The sequence below is a fragment of the Crotalus tigris genome, unplaced genomic scaffold, assembly GCF_016545835.1.
Source record: "Crotalus tigris isolate CLP2741 ecotype Arizona unplaced genomic scaffold, ASM1654583v1 scf7180000017666.379230911805:20528666, whole genome shotgun sequence".
In the NCBI taxonomy this organism is placed as follows: Eukaryota; Metazoa; Chordata; class Lepidosauria; order Squamata; family Viperidae; genus Crotalus; species Crotalus tigris.
This window is the reverse complement of record NW_024096552.1, coordinates 15,407,503-15,425,975: the sequence shown is the minus strand read 5'-3', so window position 1 is coordinate 15,425,975 and position 18,473 is coordinate 15,407,503. Positions and strand designations below refer to the sequence as shown.

Below are 18,473 nucleotides of genomic sequence, written 5' to 3'. Positions count from 1 at the left end.
ATATAAAAATATTTTAATATTAATGTGGCAAATAAATATTTCATAAATTATTGTAGATAATTAACAATAAATGAACTTTGATAAAGACTATTTACCAAATAGCTTTGGGAAGTATGTTTTGTGTTCCTTCATACCATTTCTATGATCCTTCCTTTTACTACTAAATCTTCTGCTTATTGCTCTTGTTTCATCTATAAGAATGGGCATTGCTTTTCTCGTATAGCAACCTAACTAAATTTCTTTAGGAAAATTATATTTGTAATATCATTTTTAATATCATGAAGTACAACTTATACTAATATAGCAAATGTTCCAAGTTAATTTGCTTTTTTTAAAATGTCTTTGCACATTGTAGCTGGCAGCCCGTTATTGATTACATTGACAGTAAATTTGAAGACTATCTTAATGCAGAATCACGTGTGAACAGACGACAGATGCCAGATAACAGGGTCCAGTGTTGCTTGTATTTCATTGCTCCTTCAGGACATGGGTCAGTATTAAAGATGAATGTTTTTGCTTCTACATTGCTATTTCCCCACTCAGAAACAATTAAACTACATTGTTAGATATGTCATATCAGAGAAATTATAAGGAATTGAATTCTAATGTAAATAAATTTCCTTCTCTAATATTAGCAAAAGTGGTTTTTACAGAATCCAGAAGAGTAAGAGTTGGGATTATATGTTATTATTAGTTTGTACTTTGGATTTTTCTAATTGATTGAATTGAAAGTAGTTATGTATGGTTTGTTTATAGTGTGACAATAAAGGATGATTAGTTACAAGATATGGTGACATTTTTTAGATTTAATAGATTCAAATTGTGCCAATGCTTTGAAATGTTTTTTATCAGATATTTATAAATTATAATTTGTGGTACTAGTAATTTCTTATATAGCACATAGTTTTTGAAATCAGTAGTAAATACTGCCCTAACTCTCGGAGGATAATAGATATAATGTTTAAAAAGTTCATATGATTTTCTCTTCTTGAACAATGGTAACTTAAATAGAGCTGCAAGCTTAAAAAAGATACATTGCTTAGTAAAAAGGAATTTTGCTTGTGCAAGTTTTGAAATTTTGAACCATTTTCAGAAGCAGAGGTTTTATTATATACATATTTGCAATGCAGACACAATTATAGGTAGTCCTCCAGATATGACAATTAATGTTCAATTAATGAACATTCAGAGTTACGACAGATATTCCAAAACTGTTTCAAAGTTATGACGGCTGCAGTGCCCCAGGGTCATTCACCATTACAACTTGTTCCTCGTGTCTCCTGGCAGCAGCTGCCATTTTCAGTGCTCTAACAATTCTTTATGGGAAATGGTGGTTGCTTTTGGAGCTCTCTGCCTTAATCAGCTAGCCTTCAGGAGACTGCAAATTTCTCCTGGCTTTTGCTAGACTGTGGAAAACAAGACCCTGCATGCTAAGGCAACAGCTTCAGGATGAGCTTCCCAAAATCTTTGCTTTCCTTTAACTCTCTCCCTCTCCCAGAAAGCCACATTTCTTCAATTAACAAAAAAACCCTGGGAGGGAGAGACTTCTTGATCTTGGCTTTAGAGTCCTAGCTGGGTCCTACAGAATTCAGACCCACAGCTTATAACCTAGCTTATGTCCTATTTTTTGCTGCACTTTCTGCAGTTGCTCAAGGCAGAAAGTTGCAGAGTTTCTCTTCTTGCTTGCTTCCTTTTCTTGTCAGTGGGAGTCAAGGTAAGGTTTTTAAAAGGGGTAGAGACTGGAGGGCAGAGGTGAGGATCTTACTTTTAGCACCTAATTGGGGAAAGGGAAGAACAAGAAGGCTGTCTTTCATAGCTTTTTATTGAAAAACCTGATTTCTGGAAGAGGGAGGGGGTTTATAGCAAGGGAAGGGTTTTGGGAAGCTCATCCTGAAGGTGTTACCTTTTCATCAGGATCTGGTTTTCCAAAGGCTAGCAAGAGCCAGGAGAAGTTTGCAGTCTCCCGAAGGATTGGAGACCAGCTGATTAGAAAGCTCTGTAAAGCTAGGAAACTAGTCCTTTTGCCTCCAAAAGACAGGGACAGCTTAGCAGGAGGAATGGTGGTGGTAGAACCAGGAAAGGCAGGCACAGCTGGTGTTCCTTGCTGGCAGGTGCACGTAGGAGCCACTGAAAAGTCAGAATGGAGCATGATGCATCTCAGAGTGCAGGAGGCCTGAGGCAGGGGGCTTTGTCTTAACTAGGCCTCCCAGGATCTCCCACATCTCTGAGGTACCCTGTGCTCTATGTAATAAACCATACATTTGATTAATGAATGCACTGGGAGGAGGCAGTTCATCATTTGTCCCAACTCCCAACCCTAGTGGGCAGATTCCATTACAGTTGTAACAGTCTGTCTGTATTTTACTTTCTGTACCATATATGACTCAAATTTTGGCTGTGTTTGGAAGCCAAATTTGCAAAATCTCATTTTTAATTTTTATTTATTTTAGGCTTAAGCCTTTGGATATTGAGTTTATGAAACGCCTGCATGAAAAAGTGAACATAATTCCACTCATTGCCAAGGCTGACACGCTCACACCTGAAGAATGCCAACAGTTTAAAAAACAGGTAATTTTTCTTTCAGTAAAATTATATTTCTCTCTTTAGTTACACAATCTCCATAAGAACAACTCTGCCAGATGCAGCCAAAGCCCATCTTAATCCAGCCTTTTATATATAGTGGCCAAGCAGATGCTTCCAAGGTGGTTACAAGCAGAAGTTTGAGATACGTGCTTCTCCTATTTCTATTCCCTTGGAATTCATATTTGGAGAAACGTAATTTCCTATCTGGAATTAACATTGATTCTTCAAGATTATTAATCCTTTCTTAAGCTTATTTTCCACAAATTTATCCGATCTTTTAAAGCTGTTCATGTTAGTGAGCATTACCACATCTTATGATAATAAGTTTCACAGAAGAATCATTTGAAGAAATGAAGCTTTCACTCAGCTCATTGGATGATCCCTGGAACTTATAATTCAGTAATGTCTTTCCTCATGTACTTTGTTCCCAAACAGCCTTCCATCTTCATATGGAAGATGTTCAAATCCCAGATCATTTTACTTGCCCTCTTATGCTTCTTCTCTTGCATCCATATTTTGAGCTGTTACGTATTCACCGGGCATCTTCATTGTGTTACCACTCTGAATCTTTTTCTATGAGATAAACAATTCAGACGCTACCAATGTATATATGAAGTTGGGGGGGAGGTTCACTCAGTCATATATCATTTTTCATATATTTGCATTTAATTAGTCACACAATGTAAAAAGATTTTAACACTTCTTGGTTGATTTTGACATTCTGATTATTTTAGTATCATCTAGAACCAGTTTGCTGTTTATCTATAAATATCACTTATGAAGATTTAAAACCACTTTTCCCAATAGAGATACTCGAGAGGCTCTGCATCTGTTATCTTTATGTGTGTATGGAGGGGGAGGGGGAGGGAGGAGGAAGTTATTGAAATTTTTAAAGTATATTATTAAAAAATTTTAAGAGAACTTTAACACAACTAATACACAATAACGAAAGATAAAAATTCAGAAAAGTAATGAACTGGGAAAAAAGGTTCATTTATAGCAGACATGTTAACACAAGGTGCGGGGGCCGGATGCGGCCTGTGAAGTGGTTTCATGTGGCCCACGAAGCCATCCTGAAAACAGTGAGGGAACAGCCCCCGCTACCTTGGCTCTGGCCCAGGCCAACTGGGAGGGAGCCAATGTATAATTTTGTGCTGGCCATCTATGCTGAAATGCATTCAGTCTTAGCTCCACAAGGCTGTCTGGAAACAGCAAGGAACCAGCCCCTACTGCGTTGGCCCTACACTCTGGGTGCATGCTGGAGAGGTGAATGAAGAAATGCACCATCGCCTGGAAGTGGCCAGCTAATGGCCCTGGCCTACTTCACATATCCGGCTTGATGGGCTCCAGGGGAGGGGTTTTGGCAGGCAGCGGGGCGCTCTCCTCATAGTGCCGAGAGGCTGAGCTGGGTAGCGCAAATCTGATGAGAAGTACAATGCTGCCTAGCCCCCAGCCTGCCCAGTTTCAGCAGGCAGCAAGGTGCAAAGCTGGCGAGCTTCGCACCGCCTGGCTCAACCTCTCAGCACTGTGAGGAGAGCGCCCCGCTGCCTGCCGAGACTGGGCAGGCTGGGGGCTGGGCGGCGTCACGCTTCTTTTCAGATTCACACTGCCTGGCTCAGCCTCTCAATGCTGTGAGGAGAATGCCTCACTGCCTGCTGAAATCGGGCAGGCTGGGGGCTGGGCGGCATTGCACAGGTAACGTTGACTCTCATGCTGCTCATAACATCCCCTCCCCCAGAGCCCATCAAGCCAGATATGTGAAGTAGGTGAGGGCGATGTGCTGGCCACTTCCAGGCAATGGTGCATTTCTTCATTCCTCACGAAGGGTGACACCTCCCCTGCTGCGTTTCTTGCCTGTTTTTCTCCCTCCCTCATCTCAAATATTTTCCCACCACTCTGTACTAAAGAAAGAGGGAGGGTCTGAGGGAAGTCCTGCCTTAGTCCTGCCATGCTGCCCTTTCACCATCCCCTTGCCCCCTCCTCCTGGCCTATCCTGGGGGGTCTCCCATCCTATTGCTAAGCAAGCTTTGGATACAAAGCCAGGTCTCCTCCTATGGAGAGGGAATAGGCCTCCCTCTGACTTTGCCTTCATACCCATCATGAACAATCTGGCTAAGCAGAGCAAGCACAACAGCAGCAGCCTTGAGGAGATAAGTGCAACTGGGCACCCCCTTGGGGAAGTGGGGCTGGGTTTGGTGCCATGGGTGCTTGAGGGCCAGGCTGGGCATTTGACCTCTGCTGCCCAGGGCTCCAGGCAGCCCACACCACCATCCAGCCCCCCCCCCCCACATGGCCTGAGAGGAACAGTGAGGTTCCTCCAGTGGACCATGCCTTGACACTTGCCCTGGTCCCACCCCCTTCTGCCAGAGACCCTCAGATCTGTCCCACTCCTGCCCAGCCCCCCACAGGCACCATTGACGCGAACAATGTAGAGCTGGCTATGCCCACCCAGTAGGCCGCACCCACCCTGGCCGCATCCACCCAACCCCCCAAGGGCAACCACAATGCTGATGCCCTCAGTGAAATTGAGTTTGACACCCCTGATTTATAGAAACAAATTTCCATGATTTTTTTCTACTTTTCAGTCCATTAGTCCCAACAGAAAAGCCTTTGATTTTTAATTGTACTTTAGTTTTTAAAATCTTCTGAATTAATATATGTACTTGTTTTCAAATTTGTTAGCTTTTTTATAGATCCATCAAACATGATAGAATGCCTCCTCATGTTCTCATTTCCATCAAAGATTCAAAGTACCTTTATACTTTGTAGACAATTTATTTAGTGATAAATGCCAACGATACAACATTTTATAAAATCCTCTTTAAGATTAGAATTTCAATTCTTTCAACCATATATTTCCCATTGATCCATTTATATATTGTAATCAAATTTTTGGCCCATTTTATTATACATTCTTTCACTTGTCTTTTTGTCTCATATTTCAACCAAAATTTATACATTTTAGCATTAGTGCTTAATTTTGTTTCATATTCAAGTTTTATATTGTTCAAAATCATAAAATCTTTTATCCGCTTTAAACCTTTCTAATTGTTCATTAGAAAACCATAGACAAGTATATCTGTTATTGATTTTATTTTACAATTCTCAATAAAATTCTAGTATATCATGATAAATTAGCCAATTATTTTTTTGTTGTCTATAAAATGCTTTCTGTGCCGAAAGCCATAAGGTGTTTTCAGATATGTTCTGTACTTAACATTTATTTCATATTTTTAAGAATGGCCAGCCTGACCTTGTGATTTTTGAAATCTACATTAATCTTAGCTTTGTCATACTATAGATAAGATATCTATAGTATGACAAAATTCAGATTCATGTCCTTGTAACTCCAATAACCTGTTTCTTAGCAACACCTACTCTTTCATCGAGGCTAAACAATGAGAATATCTGTGTGATTCAGGTATCACAGGGTTCCCCAACCCACAGATCGCAGCCCACTATTGGGCCGAGGTCTGTTCAAAACAGGGCCATGCAAGCAGTGGGCAAGCGTGCTTATGCTCAAAGTTCGCCTCGCGCGAGTAGTGGCCGCAGTAGTGACTCACACAAAGCTCCCCTCATGCGAGTGGTGACCACTGGGGTTCATGTGCGAAGTTCCCCTCATGCCAGCAGCGGGCACCTGGACCCACCACTCACACTAACGGAGTTGCTTGCATGCACCCGCCTGCCACTTGCAGGGAATTATCCCCCCCCCAACCAGATCATCAAGCGAGAAAGATTGATAACTGACGAGATATCAATCGTTCACCTCCTGCAATGAAGATAGTATTTATAAATACCACTTACATATATCATATAGTAACAGATTGGATGCTATAATCTATAGTATCCAAACATATTTAATTTCGATGGTGAATAGTTAATTTTTTTCCTGAAGGCATAACATGAATGATATAATAGAGCTTGATTAAAAAAAACTATGTACAGGTAGTCCTTAACTTAGAACTGTTCATTTGATGACTTTGAAATTATGGCTTGAAAAAAGTGATTTACGACCCATCCTTAAAAGTTGCTGTTATCACACCACTCCTGTGGTCATGTGATTGCAATTGAGATTCTTAGTAACTGGTTTGCATTTGTGATAGTTGCAGCATCTTACTATCACATCACAATTTGTAACTGCTGTCCAGCTTCTAACTAGTCAATTGGGGATGCTGGGTTTGCTTAACAACAGCTTGAATCATTTAATGACCCACATGATTTGCTTAACAACTGGGATTCATTTAATGATTAGGGTAAAATGGTCATATAAAATTGGATCTGATCATGTGATGACTCACTTAATGACCACAACACTTAGTAACCAAAATTTTGGATCCAATTCTAATCATAAGTCAAGACTACCTATATAAATTGATGTTATATCATGAATTAATTTTTTTATATAAGAATACTTCACAACACGTACACACAATCTGTCTATCTCTCTCCCTCTCTCTCTCTCCCTCCCCCCTCTCTCTCAGAGAGAGAGAGAAAGAGAGACAGAGAGAGAGATGGATGAATACCTAGACAGACATAGGAATGCATAATTACCAAAATTTGCCATGTTTGTATAAAACTAGAGATTAGTTAGTATGTATTCAATAATACATACTACTGTTATAATGTCTATTGTGGGAGATGATATCTTTGTGATTTGAAAAATAATACATTGCATTTGATTGAGGTTTCTGTAAGGATGACTATGTTTAGATGACTGTCAAATGACTGTCAGAATGGAAACTTAATTTAATAATGTGCAGTTTTCTGAATGCAAAAATAGATCTAAATCTAGTAATTTAGACATATATAAGGTTTTGAAGCAATTGTGAAAGACATCAGTTTGAATACTTACAATTTATTCTTAAAACAGAGAAGAATATTAAAACCTCCTATGATAGTTTTATAGGAGTGCTGTAGTAATGTATCTGAGTAGTTTATTGCTACATTGTGTTAATTGGAATGAGTAGGATGACTGAATGGGAAAAGCAGAAACTATAGCTTTATTTGAAAAATGACAAATGCATAACCTGAATTTCAAAAGATATTGTAATTATGGAAGTTGTATCCATATTTTGACATAAATTTGAGGTGTTCATCTTTAATACATAAAAACAAAATTCATCAGCATATTTTATTAATATAGTCAACGCTTGTTACAGTTTCTTTTAAAAATATTTTTATGTTTAGATAATGAAAGAAATCCAAGAGCACAAAATTAAAATATATGAATTCCCAGAAACAGATGATGAAGAAGAAAATAAGATTGTTAAAAAGATTAAGGTACCAAAATATATTGAAACAAATCTTTACACTTTCATGTCTGTGCAAGTGGGTTTTATTTTAATGGATAGAGTCATTCCACAAAAGAGTTAGTATCAGATATCTCTCTTGGCTTTAGTCAAATTACCAAGAATACTCTGGTATATATAAACTTTTATACACTTTGACACATATCATAATAGTATCAAATTACTAGGGAACATTTTGATTGTTGTTTAATATCTCAAGCCTACTAAACTATTTTTATTTATAAAATGTCCTTACTTTTACTCTTTATTGTAGTGATTGTTTATTACTGATCAGTAATAAAGGAAATATGCTACAAAAGAAAATAATGGTGAATCTTACCTGAATCCTCTCTTCTTTTTTAATTAACAATCATGTTCAAATTTTTTGTTTTTGATATTTTGATATTTTTAGCCTAATGGATTGTTGGAATATTTCTTATTTTTTAACATGTAAGATTTTAAAATGAGAGGCTGTAGTGCCCTCTTTTGGTAGATTGCTACACTTGTCATGTAGTGAGGTGATGATAAATATGCTTACAAATATATTTAGATTTTTCATCCTTGTGATTTCCCAATCATTCAGTCAACTATCTAATCATTTTATTATTTGGTTCTAAATGGTTGTGGTGTGATTTTGCATGAAATATATTAGTTATAAAATCATTTTAATTCTGAAGAATGTTATTGAAACTCATTGTGTGGCAATTTAGGCTTAGCAATTATTATATATGTTTATCACATATTTAAATTGCCCATCTCCCTCACACAGAGATTCTGGCCAATGTACAATAAAATATTAAAATAACAAAAACAGTATATAAAAGTTAAAAATTTAAAAGAGGTTAAGATGAATAAAACACTGTTAAAAATGTATTGAAAGGTGAAGGGAGCATTTTCAGGACTAACCACTCTCACAGTTGTTTGCTGCTCTGGGTTTCCTATACAAGGCTGCAAAGCCATATTTACTGCTTTCCAGAAGGCCAGGAATGGGGGAGATTTCTCACCTCCAGGGGGCAAGACAGTAGCAGAGAAATCTGTCTTCCTGGACCCTTCCTTGACCCTCCCTGACAGGGCCTGCAGTATACCTTCCCTGACTTGGTGGAAGGGGCAGAGGTAATGAAATGAAGATGGATTGTGGGTAGCTTGGCCCTATGCTATAGCGTTTTAAAGGTCATAACAAATACTTTGAATTAGACCCAGAACAAATTAGTATCCAATGCAGTTTACAGAACAAAAATGTTATATGCACATTCTTTTACTCACACGTCTGCATTCTGCAGCAGCTTAAGTTTCCAGATATTTGGGTATCCCATGTAGAATGTGTTTCAATAATCCCAACAAGATATGACTAGGTCATGAACAGAGAAGTTCCCTATCCCGAAAATTGTGTAACTGGCACCCAACACGAAGTTGAGCAAAGATGATCCTAGCTATGGCTGCCACCTGCTTTTTGAACAGAAGCTGTGAGTCAAGGAGGATCCTCAGGTTATTCACTGGGTCAGGGGTAGTGCAGACCCATCCAAAACCAAAGATGATAAACTATTGCAGAAGAGCCCACCCACAGCCACTCTTATCAGGGTTTAGCTGAAGTCTATTATTCCCCATCCAGGCCTCACAGCCTCTAGGCACTGCAAAAGAACATCCACAGTATTAGTCACTTTGCTCAGGACTGAGACTTATAATTGGGTATCAACAGCATACTGGTGATACCTCATCCCTCAGTGATGGATGATTTCATCTGAAAGGTTCCATGTAGATGTTAAAAAAGAATGGAAAAAGCACCAAATCCTGTGGCTCTTCACAAAGTACGGGTCATGAGCTGGACTTCTCACTTCCTCCAGCCTTGGAGGAAGGAGGCCAACCAGCAGAAAACTATTCCACCCATCCCCAACTCCAAGTCAGCCGAAAAAGATACCATAGTTGATGATAATGAAAGCCGCTGAGAGGTCAGGGAAAGCACTCCATCCTGCTTCTGCCAGAGAATCATCCATATGTGTCACCAATATGTTTCTGTCCCATATCTGGGCTTGAAACCTGAAGGGTGCAAATAATCTGTTCCCTCTTTCTCAATCACCTTCTCTAAAAAGGGAGGTGGGAGACTGAATGAAAGTTGTCCAGAAAGTGTCCAATGATGGCTTCCTTCTTTAAAAGGAGACAGGAACACCCACTCCAACATAGAGGGATTGACCATCGCTTAGACACACCCACATGACACCTCCTGAGCAGTTTTAACCAGTCAGGGTATGGATCTAACATAGAGATGGTGTCGTTTACATTCTGGAGGAAGCTGTCCACTTCTTCAGATCCAACAGAGTCAAACCGTTCCCAGATAATTAGTAATTGGTAATCCGGCATCTCCATAGGACTTAACGTCATACTGGATATCCAACTGGGGACAAGTTCAAGTGATTTTATCCTTCAGATTGCTCCATATGATCTTATAGATCTGCTTCCAGGCTCCCCTTTCTAAAGAGAGTCTGGATGACCCTAAACAGTCATTGGGGGAGCATTCTATGGATGCAATAAGAGGTATTGATGCTTTGCCGCTCTTATTGCCATGAGGTAAGCCTTAATAGCGGCTTTAACTCATATCTGGTTATATTCATTCTTTGTTTTCCTCCAGCAGTGCTCTAGATGTCTCTTGACTGTTTTCAACTCTATAACCACAGAGACTAACTGGAGTGATGGGCCAAGAGAGGCCACATAGCCACTATCCTGTCAGAGCCATAGCCTCAGCAGGAGTGTTTAGCAAATCAAGTATTTGCCCCAGCGGCTCTGAAATCCAATTGGGGCCATTAATTGCCAGGGACAGACCAATCCAATAGTTCGGTCTTCCTCTGGATGGGATTAAAATTAAAGAAAGTGAACATATAATATTCAGTTCCATCAGCACATTACCAAACTTGGACATAAAACTTTTTAGTTTTGTTACCAGATGATGTTCTGTTTTAGAGTTATAGTTCGTCTTGTATTAGCTCTTTTTTCTAATCTCCTTAGTCACTTAGTTTTATTTGAGCAGTACAAAAAGTTGTACTTTCTGTCCAATCTGTCAATAAATTATTTTAGGAAAAAAATATTCTGTTTCTTTTGTAGGACCGTTTACCTCTTGCAGTAGTAGGTAGCAATACTATTATTGAGGTCAACGGGAAGAGAGTTAGGGGAAGACAGTATCCTTGGGGTGTTGCAGAAGGTAAGTGAATAGAAAGTGTAAGATACATAATTGGGCAATATGCTATATCTTTAAGGGAATATTACAATTTCAGAAAAGCAAGACAGAGTTACAGACTTTCCCCACTTCCCCTTCCCTCTCCACATAACAGTACCCTGAATTATAGTTTACATCTTTTACCAATATTATAACAAAATTATTTATAAGACTCATAGGTATGTAAATTGAGAATTTCATGAGATATTCAACTGAAGAATTATACTGTCGATATTTTAATAATTTTAAAACTATCAGTTCATTTTAACAGTCTAGAGCAGACATGTCAAACTCACGATGTCACGTGACATCGCGCTACGTATCGGAACTTTTTTGCCATTGCCGGCAATGGGGTGGGCGCGGTTTTGTGATGACGCGTCCGGCCTGTGGGCCGGCAGTTTGATACCCCTGGTCTAGAGCATCGTTTTGCTTTTGAATCAGAAAGCACAGCATAACTTTATTCTGTATTTGTTAGACTACAGCTAACGTTCATATTTGTTTTTTTACACTTTGTTTATTTCTCTAATTGTAAATTTGGATAATTGATGACATTTTAATAATGCAACATTACATTTATTAAGTTTGTTTTTACCTTTTTTATTGATCTTAAAAGAAGCTCAACAGAATTGGACCTGGTTAATACCTGAATGGGGAATCTATAGGCAAACAGAGCTATATGCTAGAATGGGAAGTTATAAAAACTTCCTGAAATAAGGCAGTGGCAAAGCATATCAATATTGTTGCAACAAAAATAACATGGATGTATCTTTTGAATTACTAAGCAGCAAGGAAAATTACCAATGGCAACTTGCCCATCTGAAACTAAATTAAAATGTCTTAAAAAGAGCATTTTTTTCATGCAGTTGAGAATGGCGAACACTGTGACTTCACAATTCTAAGGAACATGTTGATAAGGTAAACAAGTAGTCTATAACATTAATATTGGCAATACATTTTTAAGTTATTCCGTATCTTGGATCTTTCCTATATTCTGTGATAAGGAGTAATAGAGCACTTGTTCATATTTTTAGTAATGGTAATGTGTGCAAGTACAAAGAGAGAAAGAGTAGGAAAGAAAGAGTTAAAAAACCTTGATAACATTTTATTTTCCATTTTCATATAATACATTTGGAAATTGTTGGATATAATTTAAAATAAAATCAATATTGTTTGCACCACAGAATAATGTTGTATTCTGCCCTTTTGGTGTACAAATGTAGAATTTTCCAGTCCTGAACTAATTTACGGTAACCACAATACAGGTAGTCCTCAATTTTCGACCACAGTTGAGCCCAAAATTTATGTTGTTAAGTGAGATATTTGCTAAATGAGTTTTGCCCCATTTTACAACCTTTCTAATCACAGTTGTTAAATGAATCATTACAGTTCTTAAGTTAGTAACACAGTTGTTAAGTGAATCTGTTTTTTCCCATTGACTTTGTGAGAAGATCGCAAAACCTGTTCGCATGACCCCAGGACACTGCAAATCATAAATATGTCATAAATATGAACCAGTTGCCAAGCATCCAAATTTTGATCACATGACCATGGACATGTTACAATAGTCAGAAGTGTGAAAAATGATCACAGTGCTATTGTAACTTTGAATGGTCATTAAATGAACTCTTGTAAATTGAGGGCTATCTGTATTTCAGTTTTTAAACAAGCTCTTGAAAACCATTTCAACATTCTATGAAAGCAAAATTTAACACTGTTGCTTATATATGGCATTTATTTGATACTACTCAGAAAATAAGTTGCTGATGGGTTTTTGATTTCTTTTCCTAGAACTCACATGCAAGATCTGAAAGATGTCACTAATAATGTCCATTATGAGAATTACAGAAGCAGAAAATTGGCAGCTGTAACATACAATGGAGTTGACAACAACAAAAACAAAGGGCAGTTAACAAAGTAAGTGGTAATTTAGATGGTGCTATAGCTTTTTCCGCCTGGTTCTGAAGAATTATTTGGGGGTAAATATTCTGACATTCTGCTAACATTTTTAAAGGCTCATAAAATAGCAGGCGTCATGCTGCCTTCCAGGTTATTCTATCTCAATATGCAAATGGTTGGAGTACAGTAGAAGTACATTACTGTTTCAATAAGGGCTTCTCGTGATTGATTGGCAGAATGAGGAACAGGATCTATTGGAGTAAATAGAATTTATCTCATCCAAACAGACTGTACTACAGAATGCAATCTTGTGCATGTTTTGTTGATTTTAGTTAAACCTAATTTCAAATATGTGTATGTATTGCTTAGTAGTTCGATCCGTTTTGAAATACTATAAGTGTTTCAATAGGTTACAGACAACATACTATGAACTACTTGAAATTACTTGAATTTGTGCTATATATATATTGGTTCCGTTATGTGTTTCAGATTTCAGTCCATTGTTTTCAAGATTTTTACTACACATTTCATAAATTACTTCTAGTATTGGTGTGTGTGTGCGTTCCTTATGAAAACCTGATAGGAACATTTTTTTGTCAAAGATTCTTCTTGCCATTTTGAAAGCAGAAGCACTCATATTTTAGTCCAAATAGGTTAATGTAATGTATTGCAGGATATAGTTGTTTATGGACCAATTGTATAGAAACCGACACTGCGTACTAATAGATAACATACAATAGGAAAGATGTTTGATATTTTATATTGCCAGTTAAATTTATCTTTACCATCTTATATGAATATTTTTTGCAAAAATAATACTATTTATTTTGGGAACTGTTTTAAATAAAACAAATTCTTTATGATGTATGTGAACATCATTGGCCCTAGTATAACGTAAGGTTGATAAAAATGTTTTCAGTTTAAAAATTCAACTGTTGCTGGCATTTTTGTTCATTTACTTGTGAGAATCATTTATGTAAAATTAATAGTGAAAGTGTTTGCACCCTGATATTACCTTTGCTTTTCATACTGACAAATATCTGCAACATTAAACATCACAGTAAGTACATGGCTTTTAACTGAGCATGGATTTTTATTTCAATACTATTTCAGTCTCTTTGTTCCATCAAAGAATTTTATTAATGTCTCACCCATAAAGGAATATTATTTATTCTTATCCATAGTGGCATGAATGCTTTCCAATAAAGTTTTTATTTTATTTCCAAAGTTAAAATATAAACTGCAGCAAAAAAAGAGAAAACAACAACAAAACAAAAATTAAACAAGACTCCCACCAAAAATGTGCATAAAAGTTCTGATGGGGCTCAGGGTTCACTCAGCCTTCCATCCTTCCAAGGGTGGTAAAATGAGAACCCAGATTATTGGGGGCAATGTGCTGACTCTGTAAATTGCTTAGAGACGACTGTAAAACGCCGTGAAGCTAAGTGCTATTACTATTGCTTTAAAGTAGTTCTATTTTTCTCCATAAAATTAGAAATAGCAATGGTGATTTAAATAAAAACTTGATTTGTGAATTTAATATTATTCATAGATAGCAATTAGAAAAATAACAGGATACCACAAGTGTGTGTGTGTGTGTGTTGTAAGTGTAGCATTTCTCTTTTAGACTAAATACCAAATACTATTCCATCCAACCCATTCAAAGCCTAAATCCCTTTTTGCTGAGTTAAATTCCATACAGTGTTTTAAATGTAAGATATGGCACATATTTTTTGGCAAAATAAAATATATGCCACCATCAAAAATGTAGGCTTTGCAGTTGTAGTAATATCCTGGATTATGAGAGAAACATATAGAAGCAATTATCTAGATTCCAAACATACAAGGTTTAAAGATCAATATTAGTGCCGTAAATTAAACCTGTACATAAATTGATAGCTAATATAGTTCAGGTAAAAGAAATATGATTAGATCAAAAAATTTTGTCTCCAGCAAGTAAGCAACCAAAGTTTAAAAAGGGGAATAGTGATTGATAGTAGCTAATTTTTAAGTATTTGGGATCTGAACAATTACATGTAAAAATGTAGACAAGACTGCTCTCAGATAATGTTCTACAGAAACTATTTCGTCAAACCATTAAAATGCCTAGGTGCATTGTTCTCTACTACTGTATCAAAGCTATATTTATTTTCTTACTTGTCCTCCCTAAAATCCAGAGCAATAAACATGCTTTGGAGACCAAATAGGGCAGAGAGGGAATTGGATATTTATTTATTAAAAGTTTCCAATGCACAGACATAAACTAACTAGTTGAAAATGAAACATCCTATCACAGAAACTTTTTAAAAATTATGCTTGTTTATATAGCTGCATGTCTAGCTTCATGTGGAGTTTTCTTTATTCCCCGGATTGACGACTTTATCTTGAAATACTGATCATAAATGAAGATATTCTGTGTGTCCAACAATCTCAGTAATTTGTTAAATTTGGTATAGACTGAAAAATAATTGAAAAAAATAGCCTTTTAGGGTTTACTATTTAGTACAAAAATATATCTGTATAAGTTAACATTGTTTTCTTCATATAGTTTTCTTAACAATTCTTTTAAATCATTAAATCGTTTTATCTAATTAGACTCACTCCTTTCAATAGATTCTTTAAATGTGGATAGGTTTATAAAGATTTATGAGTTTAGGACAAAACATTTAGGACAAAACAGATTTAATGTGTTGTTTTGTCTATAGCATAAAATCTCATTGCTGTTTACTATCTGTCAATGCATCCGCTGTCGTCCGTAAGTAAGAACAAAAGGAACGCTGGTACACACTGAGCTCATCAACCGATTTATTGTGAAGATGAAACAAAGTCAGCACTGGGAGTGGTTTTCTCCTAGCGCTCTATAACTGTGTGCCACACCCTGTGCTCCCGCCCCCAACTCCAAACCAACATCCGCTCAAATTGGATAAATGCTCCATCCTTTCCCTGTGCTCTCCCTTTCACCGATGGAGCCCCACCCCCGCATCCCTCTGTCCGTGCATCCGGTTCGCGCGTTACCTTCCCGCCGCCAAACTCTCCCTGCCTACCGGCCCATCCGTCTGGTAAGTATCCCCCACCCTTTATCCATGCTGGATTCTCCTGTAGGGGCATAGGGTCCCTGTTCCGCGTCGACGTGCCGGCGGTCATTCGACTTGCTGACCGCAGCTGCCCCTTGGGGAATTCCGGTGTTGCCGACATCAGCTGATCTGCGGGGAATCCCGGGCTTGCTGACACCAGCTGATCGTCGGGGGATTCCGGGCTCGTAAACAGGCCGGCACCTGTTTGCGCTTGCGCGTCTGCGCGGAGAGGCGGGCCAGTCAAGTAGCCCTGTTCAGGTTGAGCTGCAGCTGTGACGGCGTGCGGCTCGGCGGTTTCCAGAGGTTGTGGGCTGCCGTCTGCTCCCCCCCGTCTCCGTTTGCATGTCAAGCCCCCGGGAGCTTGACACTATCCATGTTGGTGTAATATAGTTTTTAGTAATTCTTCAACTCAGACAAGTTGGGTTGTGGTCCTGCATACAGTTGGTAAAATTGCTTAGGACTGATAGCTTCAGTTTTGTTTTTCCCAATCTTCCACTCTGACGAGTTTCTCCATGAAATTAATACAATTTTTTCTAATACCTCATAGCAATATAAGAACAAAGATTTTCTAATGGTGCCCTCCCAATGCAGGGTACTAATAGGACTATGTGGAATTACATTGCTGTAAGGATGGATTTATGGATTACTGCCTTGTCGTGGCGAAGGGGCTTGTGTAACTCAATGAAGCTATAAGCTATGCCGTGCAGGGCCACCCAAGATGGACAGGTCATAGCAGAGAGTTCTGACAAAATGTGATCCGCTGGAGAAGGAAATGGCAAACCACTCCAGTATCTTTGCCATGAAAACCTCATGGACAGTACTAAAAGGCAAAAAGATATGACGCTGGAAGATGAGCCCCTCAGGTCGGAAGGTGTCCAATATGCTACTGGGGAAGAGCAGAGGGTTAGTACTAGTAGCGCCAGAAAGAATGAAGTGACTGGGCCAAAGCCGAAAGGATGCTCAGCTGTGGATATATCTGGTGGTGAAAGGAAAGTCCGATGCTGTAAAGATTTTTTCTCCATAGGAACCTGGAATATAAGATCCATGAATCAAGGCAAGCTAGACGTAGTCAAAAAAGAGATGACAAGACTGAACATCGACATCTTAGGAATCAGCGAACTAAAATGGACAGAAATGGGTGAATTTAACTCAGATGACCATCAGGTATACTACTGTGGGCAAGAATCCCTCAGAAGAAATGGAGTAGCCTTCATCGTCAATAAAAGAATAGGAAAAGCAATACTGGGATACAATCCCCAAAATGACAGAATGATCTCAATTCGAATCCAAGGCAAACCATTCAATATCACAATAATCCAAATCTATGCCCCAACTACTGGTGCTGAAGAGGATGAAATTGACCGGTTCTATGAAGCCTACAGCACCTTATAGAATTAACACCCAAAAAATGATGTCCTTATCATCATGGGAGATTGGAATGCTAAGGTAGGAAGCCAAAAGATAACCGGACTAACAGGCAAGTTTGGCCTTGGAGTACAAAATGAAGCAGGGCACAGGCTAATAGAATTTTGTCAAGAGAATACGATGGTCATAACAAACACTCTTTTCCAACAACCCAAGAGAAGGCTCTACACATGGACATCACCAGACGGTCAACATAGAAATCAGATTGACTATGTGCTCTGCAGCCAAAGATGGGGAAGCTGTATACAGTCAGTAAAAACAAGACCAGGAGCTGACTGTGGCTCAGATCATGAGCTTCTCGTTGCAAAATTTAGGCTTAAATTGAAAAAAGTAAGGAAAAGCACTAGGCCACTCAGGTATGAACTAAATCATATTCCTGATGAATATACAGTAGAGGTGACAAATAGATTTAAGGAATTAGGTCTGATAGACAGAGTGTCTGAAGAACTATGGATGGAAGTTCGCAACATTGTACAAGAGGTAGCAACTAAAACCATCCCAAAGAAAAAGAAAGGCAAGAAAGCAAAATGGCTGTCTGAGGAAGCTTTGCAAGTAGCTGAGGAAAGAAGGGAAGCGAAAGGCAAGGGAGAAAGAGAAAGATACACCCAATTGAATGCAGAATTCCAGAGAGTAGCTAGATGAGATAAGAATGCCTTCTTAAATGAACAGTGCAAAGAAATAGAAGAAAACAACAGACTAGGGAGGACCAGAGATCTCTTCAAGAAAATTGGAGATATGAAGGGAACGTTTCCTGCAAAGATGGGCATGATAAAGGACCAAAATGGCAGGGATCTAACAGAGGCAGAAGAGATTAAGAAGAGATGGCAAAACTACACAGAAGAACTATACAAGAATGAGCTTAATGTCCCAGATAACCACAATGAGATGGTCACTGATCTCGAACCAGACATCCTAGAATGTGAAGTGAAATGGGCCTTAGAAAATCTGAGCAACAACAAAGCTAGTGGAGGTGACAGTATTCCAGCTGAGCTATTCAAAATC

The 18,473-nt window shown here is 38.3% G+C and overlaps 1 protein-coding gene across 3 annotated transcripts in view; it reads left to right on the top strand.

The window, feature by feature from the left end:
* Nucleotides 1-18,473, top strand: part of SEPTIN7 (septin 7) — an 87,435-nt gene that overhangs the window by 54,357 nt on the left and 14,605 nt on the right. For all 3 annotated transcript variants that reach the window (XM_039336790.1, XM_039336791.1, XM_039336792.1), the window contains exons 6-11: nucleotides 356-490; nucleotides 2,451-2,568; nucleotides 7,771-7,863; nucleotides 10,965-11,061; nucleotides 11,940-11,991; nucleotides 12,865-12,990. In XM_039336790.1, coding sequence (XP_039192724.1) covers nucleotides 356-490; nucleotides 2,451-2,568; nucleotides 7,771-7,863; nucleotides 10,965-11,061; nucleotides 11,940-11,991; nucleotides 12,865-12,990 — 621 coding nt within the window. The remainder of the gene's footprint in view (nucleotides 1-355; nucleotides 491-2,450; nucleotides 2,569-7,770; nucleotides 7,864-10,964; nucleotides 11,062-11,939; nucleotides 11,992-12,864; nucleotides 12,991-18,473) is intronic.